At 39.2% G+C, this 26,791-nt stretch overlaps 1 protein-coding gene across 10 annotated transcripts in view; it reads left to right on the top strand.

The window, feature by feature from the left end:
• MYO5A (myosin VA) overlaps positions 1-26,791 on the top strand; it is a 229,535-nt gene that overhangs the window by 160,648 nt on the left and 42,096 nt on the right. For 9 of the 10 annotated variants that reach the window (XM_063640681.1, XM_055279175.2, XM_055279180.2 and 6 more), the window contains exons 21-28: positions 2,747-2,986; positions 4,683-4,931; positions 7,939-8,032; positions 10,668-10,816; positions 15,311-15,424; positions 21,678-21,821; positions 22,040-22,093; positions 24,206-24,433. In XM_063640681.1, the coding sequence (XP_063496751.1) occupies positions 2,747-2,986; positions 4,683-4,931; positions 7,939-8,032; positions 10,668-10,816; positions 15,311-15,424; positions 21,678-21,821; positions 22,040-22,093; positions 24,206-24,433 (1,272 nt within the window). The remainder of the gene's footprint in view (positions 1-2,746; positions 2,987-4,682; positions 4,932-7,938; positions 8,033-10,667; positions 10,817-15,310; positions 15,425-21,677; positions 21,822-22,039; positions 22,094-24,205; positions 24,434-26,791) is intronic. The other variant, XM_063640682.1, reaches the window with a different exon arrangement.

A 26,791-nucleotide genomic window follows, 5' to 3' on the forward strand; every position in this document is an offset into this window, starting at 1 on the left:
AACTGGTGAGGCTTGAATGAGTGTATTTAATAGCTGTGTTTTGAAGATAGCTACTCCTGATCTTTCTGCTCACCCCTCCTTTATGTAGTCTCATGCTCTTTCTATATAAGCGTGAGATTTTAGGGAGGAAAGAGGTTTGAAGTTGCTTTTCAGATACACCAGACTAGTTACCTTCCTGTGTTCCTCACTACTCTCCTTAGGAACATCTGAGCTGGGCTTCGAGGCCACTGGTTTAGCAGTGGCAGCCTCCGGCCAGCTTAGGCTCCCACTGTGACTGGACAGGGTGGAAGGTGGCAGCGTAGAGGCTTGCTCACATGTAAGCCAACAGCCATCACATTAGTGCTCCTTCTAGCTGTATTTCAGGTCCAAGGTTCCCCTTCATGAGATTTGGGGGGGGTCTTAAAAAGAGTACAGGTGTTGATTAATTTCTCTCACTCATGATGAAAGTGAGATTGAAAATGGAAGCTCTGATTAAATGCTGTTTCCATTTGACTAAAATTACAAAAATGGACCAATGTCCAAAGTTACATGGGAGAAGCAAATGGAACAGGAAAAATAGCATTAATAGTTTTGCCACTGTGTGCTGCTTGAGTTTGAAAGTCTTTAATTTGCCATCACTGAGACTCATCCAGTTGCTCCTTACTCATCCGGATAAGACAAAGACCTCCCTTCGAACTGTGATGTTCAGTGAACGTTCAGAACTCCCAACCTCAGTGCAGCGTGATGCAGTGGCTACACTGAAGGAAAACTGAAGGCTACCTTAGCATTAGGAAAACAGCCACAGAAGGCAGGCTTGAGGGGGCCGAAGATACTACTCAGATCTCCTGAACAACTGTGTTCATTTTGTATTTGATGGTTTAAAGTTAACCACTTATTTCTTAAATGTATCTTCTAGGATGGCACATTTTAGTCATTGTTTTTTTCAAGTACAGTAACCTAAAAATAGTAACTATTCTTTTAATGATCTTATTAAACTGCTATATATGTAGATAGATGCTTTCAGAGGTTTTTACATTTTAAGAGTTTGATAGGGCCGGGCACGGTGGCTCATGTCTATAATCCCAGCACTTTGAGAGGCTGAGGCAGGTGGATCATCTGAGGTCAGGAGTTTGAGACCAGCCTGACCAACATGATGAAACCCTGTCTCTACTAACAATACAAAATTAGCAGGCCATGGTGGCACAGGCCTATAATCCCAGTTACTCGGGAGGCTGAGGCAGGAGAATCGCTTGAACCTGGGAGGTGGAGGTTGCAGTGAGCCAAGATTGTGCCATTGCATTCCAGCCTGGGCAACAAGAATGAAACTCCGTCTCAAAAAAAAAAAAAAAAGAATTTGATAGGAGGTACATTGTGTCCATTTGTAATAATCACCAACAAGTATTTAAGTATATAATATTTAAATATCATTTATATCATACAAGAGTTACTTCATAAAATTATAAACATAAAAATCTACAGATGCCAGATTTTTCTAGTTTACTTTTTCTTTTATTTTCTTTTTTTTTTGAGACGGAGTTTTTCACTCTTGTTGCCCAGGCTGAAGTACAATGGCACAATCTCGGCTTACTGCAATCTCCGCCTCCTGGGTTCAAGCTATTATCCTGCCTCAGCCTCCTGAGTAGCTGGGATTACAGGTGCCCGCCACTACGCCCAGCTAATTTTTGTATTTTTAGTAGAGACGGGGTTTCACCATGTTGGCCAGGCTGGTCTCAAACTTCTGACCTCATGTGAACCACCTGCCTTGGCCTCCCCAAGTGCTGGGATTACAGGCCTGAGTCACTGCGCCTGGCTACCTCTTCTTAAAATTCAAGAATTTCTTCTCCATCTTTCCTAGAAAATGTTTACACGGTGTCTGTTTGGTGCTCTTTAGTGACAACAAATTCATCTAATAAGGCAAACTTTTGTTTGTTTATAAGTTTAGGGAAATATCATTTTTTTTTTAGGAAATGTGACATAAAATCAAAAGTAAGATTAGTTTGTTTCACATCTTGTTACTTTTACCTTTCGTTTTAAAGCCCCATCCCTCCTACCTTTGAATCCCAAAAGTGGATCCTTACTACATTTGAAATAGCAATGGAAAATCCTCACTAGAATGGTATTCCTCAAATGTGGTAAACAAGAGTGTCATCTTTTAGTTTCTAAAAAAAAAAAAATCAATAAATCAGTACAAACTTTTTAGTACCCCAAGTGTTGGCCTCTACAGACAGTTTGCTGCCCATACCCCGTGTCCTCATGCACGGGCCTAATAATGCATAGTGAGGTGGTATCAGCAGTCAGAGTGGTAGAGATATCTCTTATTTTAGTAGCACGTAGTTTACAGGATGCCTGATTCTGTTAATTTTATAGAGGATCATCTGTTGCCAACAGAAATCATACATGAATAAGAAACCTAATGTATTTTTTCTTTCTTTTTATAGTTGTTTTTCTTTTGGTAATCTGGTGCTTTATATTTAGACAGCTTCCAAGTCTATATTCTGCTTAGAATTATACACATAATATGTGCATATGACACATTTTTATGTATGTTTCTGAAATCACCTTCTAAGGTCCACTTTTCAAATCACTTTTAAAAATAATTTTGTAATCTCCATGTATCTGTGATATGTATAATCTACATAGTACATTGTCAATTCAACTTTTGTGTCTTTTCCTCTAGGTAATGTGTGGATTTTCAGCCCAACATAGATTGATAATCATGAGTGTAGTCCAGGGTCTTGACATTGCTTGCCGTTATCCTCTTCCGCAGATACTCCGTGAGCACAAAGCAGTCATCATTCAGAAGCGAGTCCGGGGCTGGCTGGCCCGCACACACTACAAGAGGAGCATGCGTGCCATCATCTACCTTCAGTGCTGCTTCCGGCGGATGATGGCCAAGCGTGAGCTAAAGAAGCTCAAAATTGAGGCTCGCTCAGTGGAGCGCTATAAGAAGCTGCACATAGGCATGGAGAACAAGATCATGCAGCTGCAGCGCAAAGTTGATGAGCAGGTGTGTTTCACAAAGGGGCCCTGAGAGTGGAGTATGCCTGAAGAAATCCACCAGGATTATTTTCAATACTGTTTTTCTTTGACTTTACCCGTCGGTCTTAGTAAAAAGTAAAATTATGACCGTATTTATTTCCATGATGAGCGTGGAAGTACTTATGAACTCATAAGGTGGATCACAATTGCAAAAACTAAGGCAGGAAGTTATTATTATTATTATTATTATTATTATTATTATTATTACTATTATTTGAGACAGTCTCACTCTGTCACCCAGGCTAGAGTTCAGTGACATAGTCACAGCTCACTACAGCCTCAACCTGCTGGGCTCAAGTGATCCTCCCACTACAGCCTTCTGAGTATCTGGGACTACAGGCACGTACTACCACACCCAGCTAATTTTTTTATTTTGTAGAAACAGGGTCTCATGTTGCCAGGCTTTTGCCTCAAGCAATCCTCCTGCCTCAGCCTCCCAAAGTACTGGGATTACAGGCATGAGCTACCATGCCTGGCAGGAAGTTATTTTTGAGAACACGGATCTACTAATGCTTCAAACCTTTATGACCAAGAGTCATATTGTATGTTATTTATTTTTCAAACACCAGCTTGAACCAGGCATACTGTATTTTATACTTTGCAATGCTCTATCACAATTATCATTTATTTTCATGTGGTATCATGTTCATTTTACAGATGAGTTGGTTTAGCATTGAAATAGCAAAAGCATCAGGAAAATGATGCTTCTGATGAACTTGCAATCTGTTGCAGAGATAAAAATTTGATTGATTAAAGATAGTTACTAATATTTTAGCACATGTAAATGATATGAAGGTAATTAAGAATATAAAAATGCTAAGGAGAGCAAAGCAAAACAGGGATCAGAATGAAATGGAATGAAAGATTTTCTGAGTGGGAGGGAGAAATTTTGAGGTAGTAAACATAAAGATTTGTGAGAAACTTGTGTGTGTGGGGGGAGAGGGTTTTTTTGTTTTGTTTTGTTTTTTTTGAGATAGATTCTCACCCTGTCACTCAGGCTAAAGTATAGCAGTGCAATCACGGCTCACCACAGCCTCAAACTCCTGGGCTCAAGTGATCCTCCTGCCTCAGCTTCCCAAGTAGCTAGGACTACAGGTACACACCACCATATCTAGCTAATTTTTTAATTTTTTGTAAAGACAGGGTCTCATTATGTGCCCAGGCTGGTCTTGAACTCCTGGCCTCTTGTGATCCTCCTGCCTTGGCCTCCCAAAGTGTTGAGACTATAGATGTGAACCACTACACCTGGCCAACTTGTGATTTTGAGGCTGTTTTAATCATTCTTACACATCACTAAGCTAGTACATGGTTTTTAGCAACATTTTGATCTGTTTTCAAAAACAAGTATAGTTCCTCCTATTTCTGAATTAAGAATCAGGAAATTAAGAATTTACTATGTAACTCACCCTGTGACTATGAGAAAATCACATCCATCTTGCTTACCACATCAAACAGAATTGAATTAATTGTGCCTATTTTCTTCTCTCTTTGTGTCACCTAGAAGGTATTGGTTGTGCTATTGCAAATGTTGTAGTATTTTGGTTGGATACTATATCAATGTTATGATGATATAGCATGAATATGATGAATAAGCATGGTTTTCTCACTAAATACATTTGATGATATGTGTATTTACTTATTGTTACTTATGTGTATGTTTAAAGAACAAAGACTACAAATGCCTTATGGAGAAACTAACCAATCTGGAAGGAATATACAACTCTGAGACTGAGAAACTACGAAGTGACTTAGAACGTCTTCAACTAAGTGAAGAGGAAGCGAAAGTTGCCACTGGGCGGGTCCTTAGTCTGCAGGAAGAAATTGCCAAGCTCCGGAAAGACCTGGAACAAACTCGTTCAGAGAAAAAATGCATTGAGGAACATGCAGATCGATACAAACAAGAAACAGAGCAGGTAGGAATAATGTCCACATCCCCATCTACTCCGTACACAAAGGAAATGTACTGTCATCATGATTTGGTCCATGTGACTCACTGTTGGTTTTATTAGAAATGCAGTACAAATTTTAGTTGAATTAATGTTCATTATTACTGTTTCCCAAGCATTCATTTCACATTATCAATGAGTAGGCTGTAGGTCTTTTAGTAGAACTTTCTACTCTAATAAGAACAGAGGCAAAGCAGTATTTTTAGGAGAGAATGGCCAAGTACCTACTAACACTTGTATATTAAAAAAAAAAAAAAAGTCAGTCTGGGGCATATACTCCTTTTAAAAAAAAAAGTCAGTCTGGGGCATAGACTCCTTTTTCTTCAGTAGGGTTAATGTGATTAACCCATTTATGCCTAAGGTTGCAATTTTTTGAATTGCAAAATCAGTCTTTGGCAATGACCTTGTGCAGTAGAATATAAATAACTCCCACATGCTTAGTGTTCCAATAATGGAACATTAGATATAATATTTAGTACCTGATTGTAGGGATCCTTGTCGAAGCCTGCATTAAGGCTGTATTAAGAAGTCCAAGCAGGAGAAATCTAAATGTCTGCACAGTGATTGCAACCAACAGCTTTACGCAGATGGAACCCTCCCCACAAAATGCTTTCAGATTGACCAGTACATGGATGCTACAAATTTGTATTAACATCTCAAAACTTTATTAAGTGTAGAAGACATTAAGATTGTCAAGTAGTAATGAGATGTACTGCTGAAACATTTGTAAAAGTACGTCAACATTAGGCTTCCTGGAAAAAAGTAATCAATTTTCAGAGATTCCACTGGTATTACCATCTTTAAATGAAAACAGAGTTGCCTGTGTCAGCTATGACTGCTGGCAAGAATACTGATATGGTTTGTCTGTACTGACTTCTAAATATTAGTATCAGCATATGCAGTGAGAACCACAGCAGGAACTTAGATGCAGGTCGGTTAGGGTAGGGTGGCTGGTAAAATTGCAGTCTTTCCATGGCATTACAGGTTCCAATAAAGTAATTCCTCCTATATCTCTAGATCTGTACTCTATATATAGAAACAGCAGTGCCAAAAGGTGAGATTCTTTTCTGTTTTATATAATGTTGTTTTGATATGGCAAGCTTGTTCTCTCAGAATTAAGATGTGCACTCAAAAAGATACTCTTGAATGTTTAAGATCTCTTTTCTTCCCTTTAAGTCTCCCAAAACCACAGAAGCTTTCCAGCTTTGGATTCCTCAGAATCTGTACAGTAGTTAAGTGTGGTGGGAAGATTCTCCTTTCCTCTTCAAAGCTAAGTTCTTGCCTTTCTAGTCTGATAGAATAAACATACAAGCAGATTCAGATTTCTTCTTTCATTTCATTTCATTTTCTCCCACTTCTCACAGAGATAGCTGTAGGCATTACCTTTAGTTCAGACGGTGTTTCCTATGTTGTCTAGGCTGGTCTTGAACTCCTAGCCTCAAGCTGTTTTCCCACATTGGTCTCACAAAGCGCTGGGATTACAGGTGTGAGCCACTGCACCCGGCCCCATTAGTTCTTTTGATGGAATGTAGTGATAAAGGAAGAATGAAAACATTTCATTGTGACAGTCAGCTTCATGGTCAGGAAAATGACATTCTCAGTCTGATCAAGGAGCCCAGAAGTTACAGTAGAGTTATGTATGGTTCCTAACCACGAGCATTTATCGAAACTGCTGGGGAGTTTTTATATAAAAAGGGAGCTATCCAGACTCTGGGGGTGTGGGCTGGGCACATTATTTTGAAAAAGCACCATAGGTGATTTGTTATGCACTCCTACGAAACAAGAGCCTCTCCTGAAAGCCCACAGAGAGCTGGGGCTTTTTTTTACTGAGAGTGGATGTTAAGGCAAGGTCAGTGTAGAGGGAAAAGACTGAGCCCTCGGAAGGAATACCTTCTGGACTGATGTCTGCCGTGTGTGGCACAGTGTAGTTATCCAACTTTCCTGCTCCCCGGAGCCCTCTTTTCATGTCCTAAACCCCCTGACGTGGTAAGAGATTTGCCTGCCAGTTCTCTCCCTATTATTAAAGCTCTTGTTTTCAGGGTTCCTTAAACTTTCGCTTAGAAAAAGGAATTCAGATTTTACTCATCGCAAGCACACACTTTATTCCAAAGATGAACTGAGTAAATTATGTACTTTGCAAAATTACCTTTGGTTTTGATTTTTCCTTCCTGGGAATCCTTATCCAGCAAAGAACTAGAAAGTTAAGAGTCAACTTGTGTGTGTGTGTGTGTGTGTGTGTGTGTGTGTGTGTGTGTGTGTGTAAATATACATGACATAAAATTTACTATTTTCACCATTTTTAAGTGGACAATTCTGTGGCATTAAGTACATTGACATTGTTGTAATGTCAATGCTTATTTAAACATGGAATAAAAGGACTAGTTCTCAGCCTTGTAAGACTCTTAAAGGGAGATGAAAGAGAAATTCTCTTTCTTGACACAGATATCAGGGAGAATCAAAAGGTCTTCAGTGAATTTCCCAAACTAAAACATCCTCATATCCTTCTTACCTCCTTAATCTCCCCTCTTGAATCATGGGTACACATAAGCTTTGTGTGAAAGCATTGAGATGAGAAGGTAATATCAATTACCTTTGAGAGCAAATGCTGACTTAGTGCCAGGCAATTTTTTGATGTTTAATGTAAAGTGAAAAACCATCACCGGTCCTTATCCTTCAAGAAATTCTAGTCTATTCTGGAAAAGAGGAAAGTAAATCATTTATAACGGATTTAAAGAGCATATCCAGGGTCTTGTAGTAGCACAGGGAAAAGACAGCTAATTGAAGGGGGTTTCAGGAAGGCTCTTGGGAGGGAGTAATGCTTGAGCAAGTTTGTAAGGTGACTAGACATAACCAGGCAAAGACAGGGAGCACAGAGGTGGTGGAAGTAAGAAATGACTGCTTATGGTCTTTATCCTTGGTCATCAGGCTTCCTCTGTCCATTGCAACCATCTCAGTTTATTGTTTCATTTCATAGCTGGTATCAAATCTGAAGGAAGAAAATACTTTGCTGAAGCAAGAAAAAGAAGCCCTCAATCACCGCATCGTGCAGCAGGCTAAGGAGATGACAGGTAAAGCTTACATGCGTACTACACGCCAACCAACCTCACACCAAAGTTGTATAAGTTACAATGTTATTTGATGAGTTACACAACATTATTTAGAATTTAAATATTTTTTTTTTTTTTTTTTTTTTTTGAGACGGAGTCTCGCTCTGTGGCCCAGGCTGGAGTGCAGTGGCGCAGTCTTGGCTCACTGCAAGCTCCGCCTCCCGGGTTCACGCCATTCTCCCGTCTCAGCCTCTCCGAGTAGCTGGGACTACAGGCGCCCGCCACCACGCCCGGCTAATTTTTTGTAGTTTTAGTAGAGACGGGGTTTCACCGTGGTCTCGATCTCCTGACCTCGTGATCCGCCCGCCTCGGCCTCCCAAAGTGCTGGGATTACAAGCGTGAGCCACCGCGCCCGGCCAGAATTTAAATATTTTTAAAAGTTGAGGCTGTCATCAGCAAATTTACAAAGTTCCAAGAGTCAAGAGGTCAAATATTTTGGTTGAATTCGTTGGTTGATAAACTTGTAAATCTGGTATCTCTAGGTACAAATGTGAACTCCGGTTCAGTCAGTGTCATATGTAATTTTTTAAAAAAAATTCATTTGTTCTGCATGTGTGATTTATTAGTTAAGGCTTATAGGATTCCTAATGATTTAGTAAGAATTTTTGAGCTAATATGTGTATATTTATGTGTGTGTGTGTATTGTCTTTTTTTTTTTTTTTGCTAAATCAATGGATGTTATTCTAAGATTCACCACTCTTTACTATTAAACTAAAAAAACACTAATTTTTAAAATAGAGAACTAACTAGATATGGACATTTATTCTGTTTTCTGTTTGTGGGATAGGTTAGAATGGTGATCAATTTATAAGGAATCCACATATATATAAATATGGGGTAAGAAGATACAGATCTATACAGTAATTGGTGGAAATGGAAGAGAAAGGATGGTTTGGAATGGGGATATATTATATGAAAATAATGCATTTTCATATACATTCTGTTGATTACACTGGTATTCAAAAAAGGCAAAAATGTTCTAACATTTTACAATGAGATAACAAAACAATAATGATATGTTATTAGTAATAGGGATATTGAGAAAAAAGTACACATTTATGAGGCAAATTAATGAGGCCAGTTGTTGGAGTGTTAAGTTTGAGATGTCAGCAAGGACCTCAACATGGAGGTGTTCAGAAAGCAAATCCAGATTAAAGATTAGAGAAAAAATAAGAAGGGAGCCTAAAGATACCCATTAAAACTGTGGTGGTAAGAGAGACTGCCTCACCTCTCCTAGTTGAAGGGGATAATACTGAGGAAAGAGAAGAAAACCTGGAATTAATGACCATACTAAGGGATGAGGTAAAGAAAAGGAGCCAGAAGATAAAATTAAGAGGTGAAGGAGAAAACAGAGCCCTGGAAAGAAGGCTGCTGGGAGGCAGCATGTAACAGAAGGATCCAGAATGATGAGAATCTTCTAGGAAAATATAAAATGTTATTTGAAAGTGAAAGTGAAGCGTAAGAACAAAGAAATGACAGTGAGTTTGCCAAGGGAAAATTTTTTGGTAGCCTCAGAGCAGCTTCTGCAAACTGGTGAGAATAAAAGGCAACTTGTAGAATGTTTTAGAGAGAAGAAATTCTTTCATTCATTCATTTACAAATCATGAAAGCCCTACTCTAGGGAAGCACTGTGGTGGGCACCAGGAAAGCAGCTGTGACAAGACACTTGTAGCCCTTGCCTCGTGGTGCTCACAGAGAAAGCACTGGTGAAGCAATAGAAGCAGGCAGGGCAGATTAAGATTTAGCCTCAAAATATAAGGGTAAAATGGAGCCAAACGGTAGAAGCTTAATATTATAAATGTGACTGGTTGGCTGATTGAGTTAAGACATATAGCTGAGATTTGAGGTTTTGTTACTTTACTTCATCTGCAGTCAAGGGCTAATCTCCAATCTCCAGATCATGTCCTAGCCAAAAGCAAACCACAGCCACAGAGAGGGCTGAGGGGGTAGGTAAGTGGAGAAGACAAGGTTTCCTCAGCAGCGCATGGGGGATGACCAACAAGCACACAACACAGCTGGCCAGGCCTGAGCATTTTATCTGGTTAGAAGCTGGGGAGTAATAAATAGGACAGCAGGGGAGGTTAAAGTCATAGAAAATGTAAGATAGAACCGTGAGATGGTAAATGAAGAGAGACTCTGTAGAGTAGGACAACCGGGTCCACTGAAAAGTTGCCATTCTCTTGAGAAATATTTCTCTTGAGAAATATCTGTGAGGAGGTCATTTTGAGAGAGTACACTACTTTGGGCAAAATAATTTTATGAATAGAATACCATTGGCATAAAAATACGTATACTTTAGTTACTAGACAATGACTAGTGAAAGTTTTTCAAGGATGTGCTGTAACCAGTGTATCAATTAGTGGTACTAAGGCCAGAGTACGTGGAATAACTCAGTAGATGATTGTTATTATCAACAAATTATTTCATTTTTTGGTCATTTTTTCTTTTCCTAAATTTTACTAAGATGCTCTTCATGGATCACAGTGATACTAGAAGTAAAATTCCCTGCAGAGAAACTGGAAATCAGTATACATGTTTACACAATTGCATTCTCAAGAGGCCATCTTTAGTATGCATATCCTTTTTTTAATTTCAGAAACTATGGAGAAGAAGTTAGTAGAAGAAACAAAACAGCTGGAACTTGACCTTAATGATGAAAGGCTGAGATATCAGAACCTTCTGAATGAGTTCAGTCGCCTAGAAGAAAGATATGATGACCTCAAGGAAGAGATGACCCTTATGGTGGTGAGTCAAACACTTTTGCTTTTTTTTAATGAAAAATTTTAAACATATACAAAAGTAAATAGAATAGTAGAATGAACCTCCATATCTTCTGTGTACCTACCACCCAGTTCCAGAATGTTCAACACATATTCACCTCCCATTCCATCTCCCCAACCCACTCCATCCAATGGATTGGATTATTTTAAAGCAAATCTTAGAAATCATATAATTTTATTCACAAGTACTTCAGTAAAGTCAAGTACTTTAAAGACTGGGCTATATGATAGTATAAAGTCAGTAAAGTTGAATTTTTGTTTTTGTTTTTGTTTTTTTTTTGAGATGGAGTCTCCCTCTGTCACCAGGCTGGAGTGCAGTGGCAAAATCTCGGCTCACTGCAACCTCTGCCTCCCGGGTTCAAGTGATTCTCCTGCCTCAGCCTCCCGAGTAGCTGGGACTACAGGTGCCCACCACCATGCCTGGCTAATTTTTTGTATTTTTAGTAGAGACGGGGTTTCACCATGTTGGCCAGGATGGTCTCGATCTCTTGACCTCATGATCCACCCGCCTTGGCCTCCCAAAGTGCTGGGATTACAGGCATGAGCCATTGTGCCCGGCCAGTTGGACTTTGTTTTATATATGGAATGGCCTAATGTAAAATTTACATGTAGACTGGTTTTGATTATAATTTTGAAGATACATTCCTATGAAAAGAAAATTCAGACTCCATTTGTAATGAATTATCTATTTCAACGACTCTTCTGCATTTGCCAATGTACCTTTCATACTTGTAATAATTCTGCACATCCTCCCCATTCCATGTATCCTGCTATCAGGAAACAAAGAGTTCCCAAGCGTCCCTACAAGTACCACCCTTAAAGGTAACCTAATTATACAAATGACCAGAAATGCTCTGAAGTATCTCATAAAAAGCCAGATAATTCAGTATCTGTGGAACAGAGTATTTGCTTCAAATTTTGCTTCTATCTGGACCTACTGACAAAGTTCATTACAATATGACACTTAAAAGTCAAAATAAAAGAGATTGTGTAATACAAAAGATAGGCTCTCATCACCTTGCAGATGAGAAAAATCCTGTCTAAAAGAGACTAAAAAGCTAATATAAATCCCACATTGGACCATTATTTCAACCCTCACTACTCTGATTTATGTGTGACAAAGAGAAATTAGAAGTAGATGCAAGTCACCATTATAACTGTTCTTATAATTGACAAATCTAAAGACCCTTGTTAAGCTTCATCTTCCTAGATCACCATGCTACCCTTGGTCCCATTGAAACCTTTCTTCCTTCACATTCTGTAATTCTTAGCTTTCTCTAGAATCCTTTTCTTCTTTTTCAGTGTTCATGTTCCCCAGTTGCATTCTTTGGTGTATTTTTGTTCACTCTGTTTATTAGATGACAATGCCAACATTTATGGTTAATCTCTGTTTCAGTTATGGTTAGAGCTAAGCTTTATAACCCAGTAGGTGTTTCTGAGACCCCCTAGTTATTTGGGATGTTAATAAGTGGGATTGGAAAAGAAATTCTTAGGTAAAATAAATGTGGTAACCTACTGGGTTAAACAGAGATAAACAGATGTCTTTTCTGCAGAATTTCTTGGATTCTTTAATAGTGCATGCAATATGAATTTCAGAAAATAAAATGAGAGAAGCAGGTGCCATACATGTATCACTCTCTGAGCATATTCCAGAGACATCCATCTGTGTGGAGGTCATGGGTCTCTTTAGTGGAGGAGGTGGCCATTTCTAGAAAGGCCCTCGAGTGACGCCTCCTCCAGCAGCTTGACACGGCTCCTCCTTCCTGCTAAGCAAGTCTGCCTGCTCTCCATCTGTTCCCAGCCGTGCTCTAGAGGTAGTTTTAGTTGCTCAATTTCTTATTTCTCAGTCATGTGTCCTCTCCATTGTATGCCTGTGACTCAGTCATTCCTCTTGGGAGACAAAATGGTCAGAGGAAGGGAAAAGGAGAAAGCAGAGGAAGGGAGATCAGAGCTCACTTGCTTCCCACTCATTTCTTCACTAGATCTCCTTTCCTAGCTCCAGATATAGTCAAGATCACAGTTTTTCAGAAAATATTTGCCCAGAATTGCAGAGAATAAAAAACTTGATCTTATAACCCATGACAATTAAAATATTAGTGACAATATCTTATTTTAATGTTTAAGTATAACTAAACAGCTAACAGATGAGTACTTGACTAATATTAGACTGACACTGTTCTGCAAATGACACTCTCACTGCTTCAATCCAGAGCTAATGAAGCATTTGGTTGTAAACAGAGTCGTCATATGAATGGAGGAAACTCTAGGGAGGGGACTTGATACACTGCCTCCAGCGCTTCCCATAACCTGTGTGATACATGGGCCAAAGAACACTAATAGTGTCACTCAATACCAGCCTCTAGAGTTGTTGGCCCTAGTACAAGAAGTGTTGTAGCATTTTTCTCCAAGAACATTAGGTTGTCCAGGGAATATAGGGGCAGAGGCAAAGAGGAAGGACCAATCCAGGGCTAAGGAGTTTCAAGCCAATGACGTAAAGATGATGAGGCATGGGAATCCAGGCTTATGAAGTGTTTAAAGATAAATTAATTCCAGAGAGGGGAGGGAAACCAGCATGCCAATCGTGAGGTCATTAGTCTTGACAAAGGGAAAAAAACAGGTTCTGGAAAAGAAGTAATCATGGGAAAAATCAGGAGCAGAAGAGGAGGGAGGTGCAGATCTTGAAGGAGAACATGATGATCCAGTCAAATATATATCCTTGTAATTGAAAAACGTATGAACGGGGGAACAAAATCCTAAAAACAGAGAACTGAAAAGTTACCAACAAGGAAGTTGTTGAATCACTGCAGTCTCCTAACAATCACAGCAGCAGAAGTTAACAATCATTGAGTGCTTGTTATGCCAAGCCAAACTCTTTACTTGCACACTCTTATTTAATCCTCACACAGCCCCTATGAGATAGAAATTAGTACCCTTTTTTTCCTGATGATGAAACTGAGGCCTAGAAAAGTTGGGTAAGGGACAAGTAAGTGGAAGAGCTGGTATTCCTGCCTAGCTCTCTCTCGTTTCAGACCCAGAGCACTTAACCACTGCCCTGTATCCAAAAGTTACATTAAATAGGAAAAAGCAATGTTGCTTCTATTAATGCCTTAAGGTATTCCTTTTATAATGATAGATATATGTGGGAAGACAGGGATCTCTCTCATTTTTAATAAGCTTATTAAAAATCTTTGTCCTAGTGTTTATCTGGACTACCTATTTTTCTTAGTGATACAACCAGTTTATTAAATAAATGCCATTCCTACAACTGTGGGCTTGGGCTGGAAACTTAAGTAAGAGTGCCTGTGTCTGTAAACAGACAGTGAATTTGAGTGCCTTTGACTTCATGTGTGATGATTGTCCCCTTTAGTGTGCACCCCAGCTTCTGGATCGTTTCAGAGGTGCTGGTGTTCTTGGATCTTCCCTTCACATTGCAGTACAGGTTGGGTTGGCCTGGGAGACTTTTAAGTGCCTCTGGATGAGTCTGCTCTTCATAAGCCTGGGTGTTGGAAGGGAAGAGACAAAGAAGCTCTTTGTGGCTTCCAGCTCTTTTCCAGCAGCTGGGGAAAGGTACAAAGAAAACTGGACAGATGAGAAAGCTCTCGGAGGCCTTTCTGAAGCCCTCAGGACTGTAACACTGCAAGATTAAGCCACTGGATCTTTCCATCTCTCCTGCTGGGGACATGCTAAGAGCCCAGCCTTTTAATTCCTTCTTCCCTCAAGTTATTCTCTAACTCCTTCTCCTACAGGAGGAAAGGGTGTGTTGTTGCTAAACTTTTCCATTCCTCTTGAGCTTTCTGAACACTGATTTCCTAGGTATTACATGTCATAAAAATGCCACCTGGATGCCCTGAGGTAATAACCGAGGGCTCTTCAGAGGATTACTAGAGCAGCTTTCTTACCACCCCTGTACTGTCCATCCTGCCCACTGCTCACTCCAAAGATTTAACTTCACGTATTAAAGTGACAGAAGTTAGAGCTGCCTGTGTGAACTCCTTCATCTTTCTTTTTAAACCATTTATGCCTAATTACCATGCAGTAAAAGGATTGTGCATGCCATTTCAATGTATTTTACGAGGTTTTTGGTAAGTTTTATTTGATTACAGCACTAAAGTCAGTGCTTGGAAGCTTCACCCAGTGCTTCACTGAGCACTGCTTCACCCAGTGTGACTGATTGCTCAAAGCTTTCAACACCCAAAGGGGACTCGACTAATAATCAGAAGTGGTTTTCATTTGGGCATCTGGTTTTGCAACTGTTCTTGTCCTGTCATGCCAGTGTACCTTTTTCTTTGAAGAGGTGACCTTTTTGTAATTATTTGGTCAAAACAATTTGGAACAAATCACTTGGGCACCAATACAAGTCAGGTAGTAGGGATAAGAACCAAGTCAAGGTGGATGCTGTCTTAACGATGCCTAGACTAATTATGTTGCATTAATTATACCTGGGTTATTTGCCTTGCAGCATGTGCCTAAGCCTGGACACAAGAGAACAGACTCCACCCACAGCAGCAACGAGTCTGAATATACCTTTAGCTCTGAAATTGCAGAAATGGAAGACATTCCATCGAGGACAGAGGTACAGTTTAGACATCTGTCACTGAAAGTAGGATGTGAGCATGCTGTTGTTAACAAGGAACATTTCCATTGCAAAGCAGACTCCAATTGGTCATAAACATAGTATTTGTTTGAATCATTTATTCTTCATAAGTGACTTATAGATACAAACTTATTTACATTTTTGTACACTTAAGTGCTGTGTACATACATATTGCATATTTTTGTCAATACAAATTTTAATTTTTAATACAATTTTGATGGTGAGATTTTATTTTTATAATTCTCTTTTACCCCTAACATGATATATGTACAGGAATTTATTTCAGACAGAGGTAAATTATTTTATTTTTATTTATTTATTATTTATTTACTTTATGGACCACCGCTGTAGACAGAGGTAAATTATTTTTAAAGTAAGCCCTTTGTCCTTGAATAGTATAAACACCAGTGCCCCAGAGTTTGGCAAAACTGCTGTCTCTGTTTTATGCCGGTTTTTACCAATGTAACTTTCTTCTACAAAATGCATGGAAAATAGTTTAGAAATCTGCTTTAATGTTTTGTGTTATGTGGTATGAAACCAAAATGATGTTATTACTGTAACTCCAAGAGTATAGTGACTTTCAGTTAGATTATTCCTAACCAATTCTAAGATCTTTTTAAATATGGTATAGTTTTAATAATGGGTAATTCAGGCACAACTGTCCTATTTTTATATTATATTCTTTGAAAATGGCCAAATCAGAAATAGACAGCTTCTGGTAGAATAGCTAGAGAAATTGAGTGATTCTTTCCTTTCTTGTCTTAGTTCTACTTAAGAATGAAGTTTCTGCCATCTCATTCTGTTAATTTTGAAGAAAAATGTTATATAGGTGGAATGTCATATCATGGGAATTATACATACAAGAAGGCTAAGTAATTTGTCCAAGTTCACAGCTTATAAATGGTAGATCCAGCATACTAACTGAGGCTTGTCTCTTTAGAATTCATGTTCTTAAGCCATTATATTCTACTGACTTCCATCCAGGGATTCTATACTGCAACTCTCCAATCCCTTTTCTATCTGTAGCTAACGTTGGCTGGGGCCCATGGATATAACAGTATGGCCAGTATATAGCAGGATAGAGGTTTTTCCAGTTATCTATTGCTATGTAATAAACTCAAATTTTGGTGTTTTTTTAAAACAATAATTTATTATTACTCATAATTCTGTGGGATTTGACTGGGGAGTTCTTCTGTTCCATGTGGTGGTGGTCGGAGTGCCTCATGTAGCTGCATTCTGTAGAGTGCTTGCTTCTCTTCCCTGGGCCTCTCCATGTAGCCTCTCTTCAGCAGCAGGTAGGTGGGTTCTAAGAGTGAGAGACTAAAAGATGCCAGGCCTCTTAGAGCTAGGCCCAGAACTGGCCCAGTGTTAGTTCTGCCGCATTCTGGTCAAAGAAAATCACAAGGCCAGCCCATATTCAAGGCAAAGGAGATAGATTCCATCTCTTGTTGGGAGGAAAGACTTGTATGTTGAGAAGAATCATTGGTGCCATCTTTGCAGAATACCACAAAGTTAGACTTTGAAGATTTAAAAATTAGAACTTCTGAGCCTTCAGTAGATAGGAAGGTTTTAGGATTACATCCTATTGATCTCAGTGGGAGTACTCACTTGCAATAGTCGGAGGGAAGTACATTTACAAACTGCCTATTCCAGTGTAGTACCACTTTAGCAGCTCTGCTGGTAGGGGGAAGCCATGATAAAAAGGGCGTGCTTGCCGGAAACCAGTCTGTAGCTCTCTGGAGAATTCGCCTGCCAGTCCCACTTGTTTTGCAGCCCTCCCAAGCTTGCCGATCTTCAGGGGCTGGGTTGACATTGCGTTGGAACCAGTGCTCCTCCTGCTTGGTGTGCACCTCTTCTAGGAGCCCTTGACTGATGATCCCTGTTCTGCTTCTGCTCTCAAGCTTTCTCACACCTTTCACCTCTGGGGAAGGGTCACCAGAACTTTCTCAGCTATCATTAGGAGTTATTTCAGAATGACTGCCAGGCCTGTAGTGGTGGTAATTTTGTGAATAAATTCAGTTATTTTGATTTTCCTCAGATGAGAGATTAGTGTTACTTTTTAGGCCAGTTAAAAAGCTTCACTGTCTTAGAAAAGCCCTGAGTGACAAAGTCCTTACTAAGGCAAGAAAGTGAAACAAAACCTCAGAAACTTCTCTGTGACAGATGGCCCAATCTTCCTTCTTGCTCATGGGGTATAGCGAGGACATCTCTTTAATTAGATACCATCTCTTTAATTAGATGTGTCATCAGGGCTCAGAATGGGTACCATCGGGAGCACTCTTAAATAATTACCAATCTTTATGCCTCAAATCATTTTGCATTTTTCATATGTAATCTTTTGTGATCTTCCATCTTCTATTTTAATATTCTTATCCACAGAATTTTGCTCTTGTCCAGCAATCAACTAGTTGTTTATGTAGTATTAGCCGATGTCTAAAGAGTTACCCCATCACATTTTTTTCTTTTCATTTTTTTTTTGTTTTTGCTACTTCTAGTTGTCAAAACACCATCCCATTTTAATAAGAGGATTCCTTTTAAACAAAAAGTGCCCATTCAAGGCTCAAAGGAATGATTTCCAAGTGATATTTTAGGTATAATGAATGAAGTATTATATTCATTTCTGGAATGAAAGGTTCTATGACAGTGTAAGAAAAGATTAAATAATTTAAAATTTCAGGGACATGTACATCATTCATAAATGAACAAACATTAAAATATATAATATGGAATGTTTAAATTGTAAATAAGTGTCAATATAAGTATTTTATGCTTAATTTTTATGGGGGACGTATAGAAAAGAATTTTTATATGAATGAAATTCTGTAGTGATTGCATGTTGAGGCAAGATGTTATATCTGTTCTGCTAAGTCAGGACACACTTTATTATAAAGATTATATACCGAAACTTTTTCTGATTGTTAAGTATTACAAAGTAGGCAGAAAGAAAAAGTTCAGCTGTAATTAATTCGTGGACAAATGACTTTGACAGCCTATAAATGCCTACTTCTTTGTTCAATTGATTCTTCTTAGGTTGTTTTTGAATTGGAATAACACTTAACACTACTCTGAGTTCACGAAAGACCAAAGGTAGCTAATGAATATACAATTCCTGAAAATAAAAATTATTCAATCTCATCAAAAGTCAAAGAAGGCCAGGCGCAGTGGCTCATGCCTGTAATCCCAGCACTTTGGGAGGCCAAGGCAAGTGGGTCACCTGAGGTCAGGAGTTCGAGACCAGCCTAGCCAACATGGTGAAACCCCATCTCTACTAAAAATACAAAAAATTAGCCAAGCATAGTGGCAGGCACCTGTAATCCCAGCTACTCAGGAGGCTGAGGCAGGAGAATTGTTTGAACCCAGGAGGCGGAGGTTGCAGTGAGCTGAGATTGTGCCATTGCACTCCAGCCTGGGCAACAAGAGCAAAATTCCATCCAAAAAAAAAAAAAAAGTCAAAGAAATGCAAATTAAATCAACAATGAAGTGCCACTTTTGGTCTATTAACTGAGCTATTTTTTTTTTTTAATTATAATAGTCACTACTGTTCGAGGCAAGGTGATGGTTGCTGATAGAAGTGTAAATTGGCCCAATTTAATGGACTTTTAAGAAGTTAATGTTTAGATATTTATATACTGGGGTGTTTATTTTAGTAATATTCCAATAGCAAAAAATTAGAAACAACTTCAACACCCATCAGTAAAATAATAGCTAAGCAAATGGTGACACACCTGTCTATATATTGAAATATCATTTTATAAATTTGGGAAACAATGCAATGCCAAGTTTAAAAGATCATATAAAAATTATAATGACAATATTATTCTAATTCTTTAAATCTATAGATGCATAGAGAAAAAGACTGAGAAAAAATTGTAGTTTTTCTGTGGAGTTAGGATTATGGCTGTGTTTTTCTTTGAACTTTTCTTATTTCCTAAATTTTCTGTAAAAGCTTATTCTGTTCTCATATCAGAAAAGCAAAAGTAAACATTCTCTTTTTAAACAGTTGGGTAGATTTACCAATCATTTAAGAATTACACTTTGACCATTTAGTTAAATAAATGATTGTTGCCATTCTCTCACTCCTCCAGCCCCACTTGTCTCTCTCTAAGGGACTCTATCTTCTACATTAATTCTAACAGTACAATTATTTCTCTTCTTACCTCATTGAAAATTAAAACCTTAGGTAAACATGTTAAAACGATTATGGCATCCACAACTTCCATGATGATGGTTAGTTGTTTCCATGTTTTTTAGCTTTAATTAGTGTACCTTTATTTATCCTAGTAGGTCTCATTGTGATTCTGTTTTGGAACCAATTGACACACTTTTAAAATGTTATTAGGTTATCCTTCAGTTTATTAAGAACTATACAGTCGTCCCTCGGTTTCCACAGGGGATTGGTTCCAGGACTTTCATGAATACCAAAATCTAAGGATGCTCAAGTCTCTTTTATAAAATGCAGTAGTATTTACATATAACCTATGTACATCCTTCCATATTCTTTAAATCATCTCTACGTTACTTTTAATACCTAAGACAAGCTATGTAAATACCTAAGACAATATATGTTTAATACCTAAGACAATATATAATTAAATAAAACATTATTTAATACCTAAGACAAATATAGCATATTGTAATACCCAAGACAATATAAATGCTATGTAAACAATACAATATAATAACTATTTATTTGTAATAAAAATCCAAGTTGCACAGCACAGGCCTATCTGCAGAGCCAAGGCTGGGCTTTATGTCTATTTCAGTAGTCTCTTCTTAGTGGGGACACAGCCCAGCCTAACCAAGCAGCGTTTTAAAGTAGCGAGGGCTAAACTCTCTTCACTGTTTTCTGAAGAGGCAGTAAATATTCTAACAGTAAAAATGTGATAATCATTTTCATTTTTATTGTTTGGGAGTTTTTTTGGGGGGAGAATATTTTTGATCCACAGTTGGTTGAATCTGAGAGGATGTGGAACCCACAGATAGAGAACCCAAGGATATGGAGGGCTGACTGTATATGTTTTGGTTTATCAGATTTCAGTTTTCTCTGTGTGATCTCAATATATTTATGCTGGCATTTCATATTTTCAAAAATCATTCTTCCTGATTGTAAATGTAGAATCTGTCCATTGTAAACAATTTAAATATGGGAATGTGCAATGTAAAAAATGACTTTCCCATAGTACATTCCGTCCTCTGAGATAACCATCGATGGCCTTCCAAATTTTTATATGCATGTGCTAGGTATACATTTAAAAGTCGCATACGTTTGTGTTTTATTAACAAAAACAAGATGTATTTTCTGTCCTACAGTTTGTGTGTTCATGTAATACTTTAAGATGTATTTATCTGCTCATGTTGATATACTTCATTCTTTTTTTTTTTTTTTTTTTGTGAGATGGAGTGTCGCTCTGCTGCCCCAGCTGGAGTACAGTGGTGCAATCTCGGCTCACTGCAACCTCCACCTCCCAGGTTCAAGCAATTCTCCTCCCACTGCCTCCTGAATAGATGAGATTACTGATGTGTGCCACCACGCCTGGCTAATTTTTGTATTTTTAGCAGAGATGGGGTTTCACCATGTTGGTCAGGCTGGTCTTGAACTCCTGACCTTGTGATCCACCCGCCTTGGCCTCCCAAAGTGCTGGGATTACAGGCATGAGCCACCGTGCCTGGCCTACTTCATTCTTTTTTAACAGCTAAAAAATATTTCACAGTTTGGCTATACCATGATTTATTTAAGCAACTGTCCTATTGACTGACATTCAGATTATTGTCAGTTTTTCGCAATTACAAAAAAAAATGCTTCAATGAACATCTTTTTCCGTATATTTTTATACACTTGTGTAAGTATTTCTGTAGGATTAATTCCTAAATGTAGATTTGCTAGGTTAAAGGTATGCACATTTAAATTTTAGTAAGTTCAGCAAAATTGCGCTTTTCAAAGGCCTGCTTTTACTTCCACCAATATCATATGAGACACTGTGGCTAACACAGAGCATTATGAATCTTTTTAGTCTTTGCCAATCTGATAGGAGAGAAGTAGCAGCTCATTGTTGTTTAATTTGCATTTCTCTCATTGTTAGCTAGGTTGAGCATTTTTAAAATATATCCTCTAGATGTTTGTATTTCTTATTCTGTAAGTTTGCCTATTTTCCCATTGAGCTGTTTGTCATTTTCTCATTGGCTTGTATGTCTTCTGGCTTGTCTTGACCATCTTGTGATTCCTGGGGTTTAGGAACCAAGTGAGAAGAAGGTACCTCTGGACATGTCATTGTTCCTTAAGCTCCAGAAGCGGGTCACAGAGCTGGAGCAGGAGAAGCAGGTGATGCAGGATGAGCTGGACCGCAAGGAGGAGCAGGTGCTCCGCAGCAAGGCCAAGGTGCGCAGCACAGCCCATCCGCAGAGCTGAGGCTGGGCTTTATGTCCATTTCAGCAGTCTCTTCCTTAGTGGGGACTCAGCCCAGCCTATCCAAGCAGCACTTGGTTAAAGTAGTGAGGGCTAAACTCTCTTCACCGTTTTCTGTAGAGCAAGTAAATATTTTAAGAGTAAAAATGTGACAATTAAAATATAAAACTTTTACTTTAACTTTTCCCTAGGAAGAAGAAAGACCACAAATTAGAGGTGCAGAACTGGAATATGAGTCACTCAAGGTAATGGGGAGTTTCTGCTCAAGACTTTGAATATTTTCTTTTGGGAAGAGGCCCACTCAGAGTCTCTCTTTTTCTCAGAGAACATCTTTAAGAGCTGGAAATTGCACCAGAGGTCCTAGCTTCAGCCTTATTCAGCATTACTTCTTGTGTTGTTTCTTTTTATAAATTACATTTCATGTAAGCTAGACTTTAGTCTAAACAGGAACAGGAGAAGTAGCTGCTGTTCGAAGCTGTGGTAGTAAAGGACGTGGACTCTAGCATCTGCCACTATAAAAATTCGTTTGGGTATGATGGGGAAGACCAGACATAGGAGTAGGAATCTGCTCTCCAGATTTCTCCTGCTTCACACAATAATGAATGAATAAAAAATTCTCTGTAGTATGAATGAAGCCTGGATTCACAAAGTAGTAGATTAGTGGCTCTCAAAATATGGTCCCTGGACCAGCAGGATCAATGTCACCTGGTAGCTTGTTGGAAATGCAAATTTTCAGGCCTCACACTACTAGACTTATTGAATCAGAATCTCTGATGGTGGGCCCCAGCAATCTGTGTTTGAACAAGACCTCTGGGTGATTCTGATACACAGTAAATTTGGGAAACATTTGTAGTTTACACATCAAAGTAATGACATTTATGTGTCTTCTGTTACAGAAATGAGAAATAAGAATCTGATTACCAGTTGGTGAGAGAACGGGGAAGGGAGAAAGCATTCATTTTTACAAAAGAATAGATTAATTCATGAAAGAAAGGGTTATATATTCTTAAACTAGAAAAAAGAAGGACTTTAAATAGTTTTTTTTTTCTTTTTTCTTTTTTTTTTGAAATAGAATCTTGCTCTGTCGCCCAGATTAAAGTGCAGTGGTGCGATCTTGGCTCACTGCAAGCGCCGCCTCCCAGGTTCATGCCATTCTCTTGCCTTAGCCTCCCAAGTAGCTGGGACTATAGGCGCCTGCCACCGCTGATTTTTTGTATTTTTTTAGTAGAGACGGGGTTTCACTGTGTTAGCCAGGATGGTCTCGATCTCCTGACCTCGTGATCCGCCCACGTCGGCCTCCCAAAGTGCTGGGATTACAGACGTGAGCCACCGTGCCCAGCCTAAATAGTTTTAATATAACACATTGAAAGGACTGATATGGTGCTACAAACCTAAGATTTTGTCTCTGGGAAGAAACAATAAAATATTCAATGTTTATACACAAGTGTTTCAGTATCATCAGGCCTTGTGTCCTGTGCTAAATGAGGCGCCATGGTGCTTTTAAGTGCCTGTCTGCATCTATGTTTCCCAACCAGTATCTTGTGACACTTGTGTTCTAGTGTCAGTGGCACTTATTCTGGGTTCTTATTGCCATTGTTTGAATGGAGCATGAAGTGGGCAGCACTAACTGGTGGCAGGGGCTGGCTGGTAGGACATGAACTATTGGAGGGATGAGGATGTGCATATCCTTCTGAATGGCTGGAGGAAGGCCTTCAGCCTTGCCTCCTGCCTCCCAAGGCTCTGCGCACAATGTCACAAGTGTGTCACACAGAAAAGAAGTTTGAAAAATGCACTATTTGTTGTCATTTAGACACAAAAGGGAGTTTTACCAGTTTGAATGATATGGTAAATTTTTTTAATTAGAAGTTAAAAGCCTAACATTTCAATAGTCTTTCCATTCTGCTTTATAAAGGAAGTAAGAGGAGACTACTAAAGATTTCAGAGATCCACCCATCTGAATCATTCATTGGAAATATCCTGGCCAGCTGGACCCTCAGATTTCCCATATATTTATCTGCAAACAAAAGCTAGGCTCCATAGTACTGGCTAAACTCACCCCCTGGGACTCAGCAATCTCTCCATGCCAGTGAACACACCCTGGGCAGGCCAGAATACTACATTTGACTCTGGAATTTGGGTCGATGAAGCAAACTTCCATTGACCTTACTCAATTCTACTTGATGTCAGACTTCTTAATTTGCAGAGCAGAGCTCCTGGCAGAACCTAGGAAGCCATTCACTAGGGTAACTCTGATGAACTTTTTCAGCAGAATTCTTCTGCCAGCTTGGGAGAAGTTTGAGCATCCAATGTAAAGTTGAGGATGACAGCAATGAACTTTTCTTTGTCTTTTCATACAGCGTCAAGAACTAGAATCAGAAAACAAAAAACTGAAGAATGAGCTAAATGAGTTGCGCAAGGCCCTCAGTGAGAAAAGTGCCCCAGAGGTGACCGCCCCAGGTGCACCTGCCTACCGTGTCCTCATGGAGCAGCTGACCTCTGTGAGCGAGGAGCTTGATGTCCGCAAGGAGGAAGTCCTCATCTTAAGGTCTCAACTGGTGAGCCAGAAAGAAGCCATTCAACCCAAGGTAAGCGCAAGCACACAACTAAACTGGGTGTTCGGGGACTGACCTCAGTATCTTCTTATCCTTTCCCTCCAGTTTATAATGCAGCAAACACTTAAGAGCATTTTTAATCTAATTGACGATTCATCATTTTTTTAAAAAAAATCCCAGTGTTGTTTAAAACTATTGTAAGTATAAATTGGAATGAGCAAAAAGCCAGGGGAATCCCAAATGATCACAAAGTTTCATCTCTCATGAGTTTTAAAATTAATCTTTTTGTAGTAATCTGGCCACAATAAATTTTGATCTAAAATAAAATTTTATTAAATACAAAAATCTCTAAATTTTCTTACTGCAGAAAGGCATTAAATACAACTTTAAAATCATTTGTTGAAAATAGCTGGTTTAATTGGAGAAGTAACAGATGAACCGGTTAGAAGTGACATCAGTGAGTGGAAGTTACATGGAGATGATTTCTGCTCACTTCAGGCAGTTCTGTTTAGTAGGGGGGTGCTGTCCCAGTGGGAGGGGCTGTTTAAGGATTCAACAGAAAGGACTCCCGCACTGAGGATATAGATGGCCCTTTGAAGTCCTTCCCTGCCTTCATTTGAGACCCAGTGCTGCCATATGCTGATGAGAGATGGGCCTTTCTGTCATTTGCCATCAGAGGGAATCTGAGTGATCACCTTGAAAACCTGGCCTGCCTCCCTGCCCTTGTGCATGCAGCAGAGCATCACAGGACTCAAGGCAATCAAGCATCCCAACTGTGTGGTGTGTCATATAAAAAAATCCATGATATATAATGAGCCGGATGCCTGAAAATCTGAGAGTACTCCTCTTAGAAATGATATTTCTGCATGCAGTTTAGATACTGTGCCTGGCACGTATAATCGGACTTGAAGGCAAGTCACACCTGAGATCAACACTGGTCCAAAAAATATCAAATTCTAAAAACAAGATGTTTGACTAATTTGGGGGAATAAAATTCCAGTAATAGTGGAGTTATATAGAGAAATGGGCTTTCTTACTTTAAAGCAAATCACAGGCCAGGCATGGTGGCTCACGCCTGTAATCCCAGCACTTTGGGAGGCCGAGGCGGGCAGATCACAAGGTCAGGAGATCGAGACCATCCTGGCTAACATGGTGAAACCCGGTCTCTACTAAAAATAAAAAAATCAGCTGTATGTGGTGGCAGGCACCTGTAGTCCCAGCTACTTGGGAGGCTGAGGCAGGAAAATGGTGTGAACCCAGGAGGCGGGACTTGCAGTGTGCCGAGATCGTGCCACTGAACTCCAGCCTGGGCGACAGAGCAAGACTCTGTCTCAAAATAATTATAATCATAATCATAAACCCCTTAAGCCAGAAATGGGAAGAGCCCCCATTTGAGCTTGGCCATATAGGTTGCACCTTACCCCAGGGCTGTCTCAGTTGGTTCCCTTGGCTACCACTGTGGCTGGGCCTCAAGAAACAAGGCTTGCAATCTAGCTTGAGCAGAGTCCAAAAATCAAGATTCCTTTCTCTAGTTCTCTTGAGACAAATTAGTATTCTTTCTTAAAAAAATTTTAATTGACAAATAATAATTGTATATATTTATGGGGTTGCAATGTGGTAATCTCACAAGAAACTTCGGTAAAAATCAAGAGAAAGGAAAAGAAAAATGAAGCAAAGGACATAAAAACAGTCCAGCTAACAGAGCACATAGTTCTGCTATCACACATTCTCCCTTGCCCAGCTCACGTACCCCATGTGACAGCTGCTCTCTTGACCCTAATGGGCTGACCCTGTCCAACTGAGGTACCTAAGTTCCTCAGCTCCCAGCCTAAACATGGTAGCACTCGTGTCCCCTCCTAGGAGAAATGCCCTTGACACTAATTAAGATCTTCCAGACTCCCCAGGGCTGTTTGTCCCTCTCAGTTTCTAGTCTGAGAGACACATCATGTCACCACTGCATTGCAGGGCAGTGATGAGCAACACCCTGTGAGCTAGGGGATGGTCCAGCCCAGGCAGGTCTTGTGTATTGGCTCCACCTCTAGAGTATTCTGGGAATCTTCCCTTGGACAAATGACTTCTGTGGGGAACATAAATTTAACTCCACAGACCTACGATAAGAATTTCACCCACATACATTAACAGGAGGGTCATTCTCTCACATACTCAAAGATAGTTTATAACCAGAAAAATCAAAACAATTTTAAAAGAATTTCAAGCATTTGTTCCTGGAAATAGAAGTTGTCAGCACATAAATATATATTAGGATCTGTTTTATGACAGTTCCAGGAATGTTAATATATATATAGAGTTAATTTTAGAGAAACAACTCATGGCTGTTTTTAAATTAGCTTTTATCTGTTATGATAGGAACTCATTGATGAAATTTATTTA

This window comes from Symphalangus syndactylus, chromosome 5 (genome assembly GCF_028878055.3).
Source record: "Symphalangus syndactylus isolate Jambi chromosome 5, NHGRI_mSymSyn1-v2.1_pri, whole genome shotgun sequence".
NCBI classification, from domain to species: Eukaryota; Metazoa; Chordata; class Mammalia; order Primates; family Hylobatidae; genus Symphalangus; species Symphalangus syndactylus.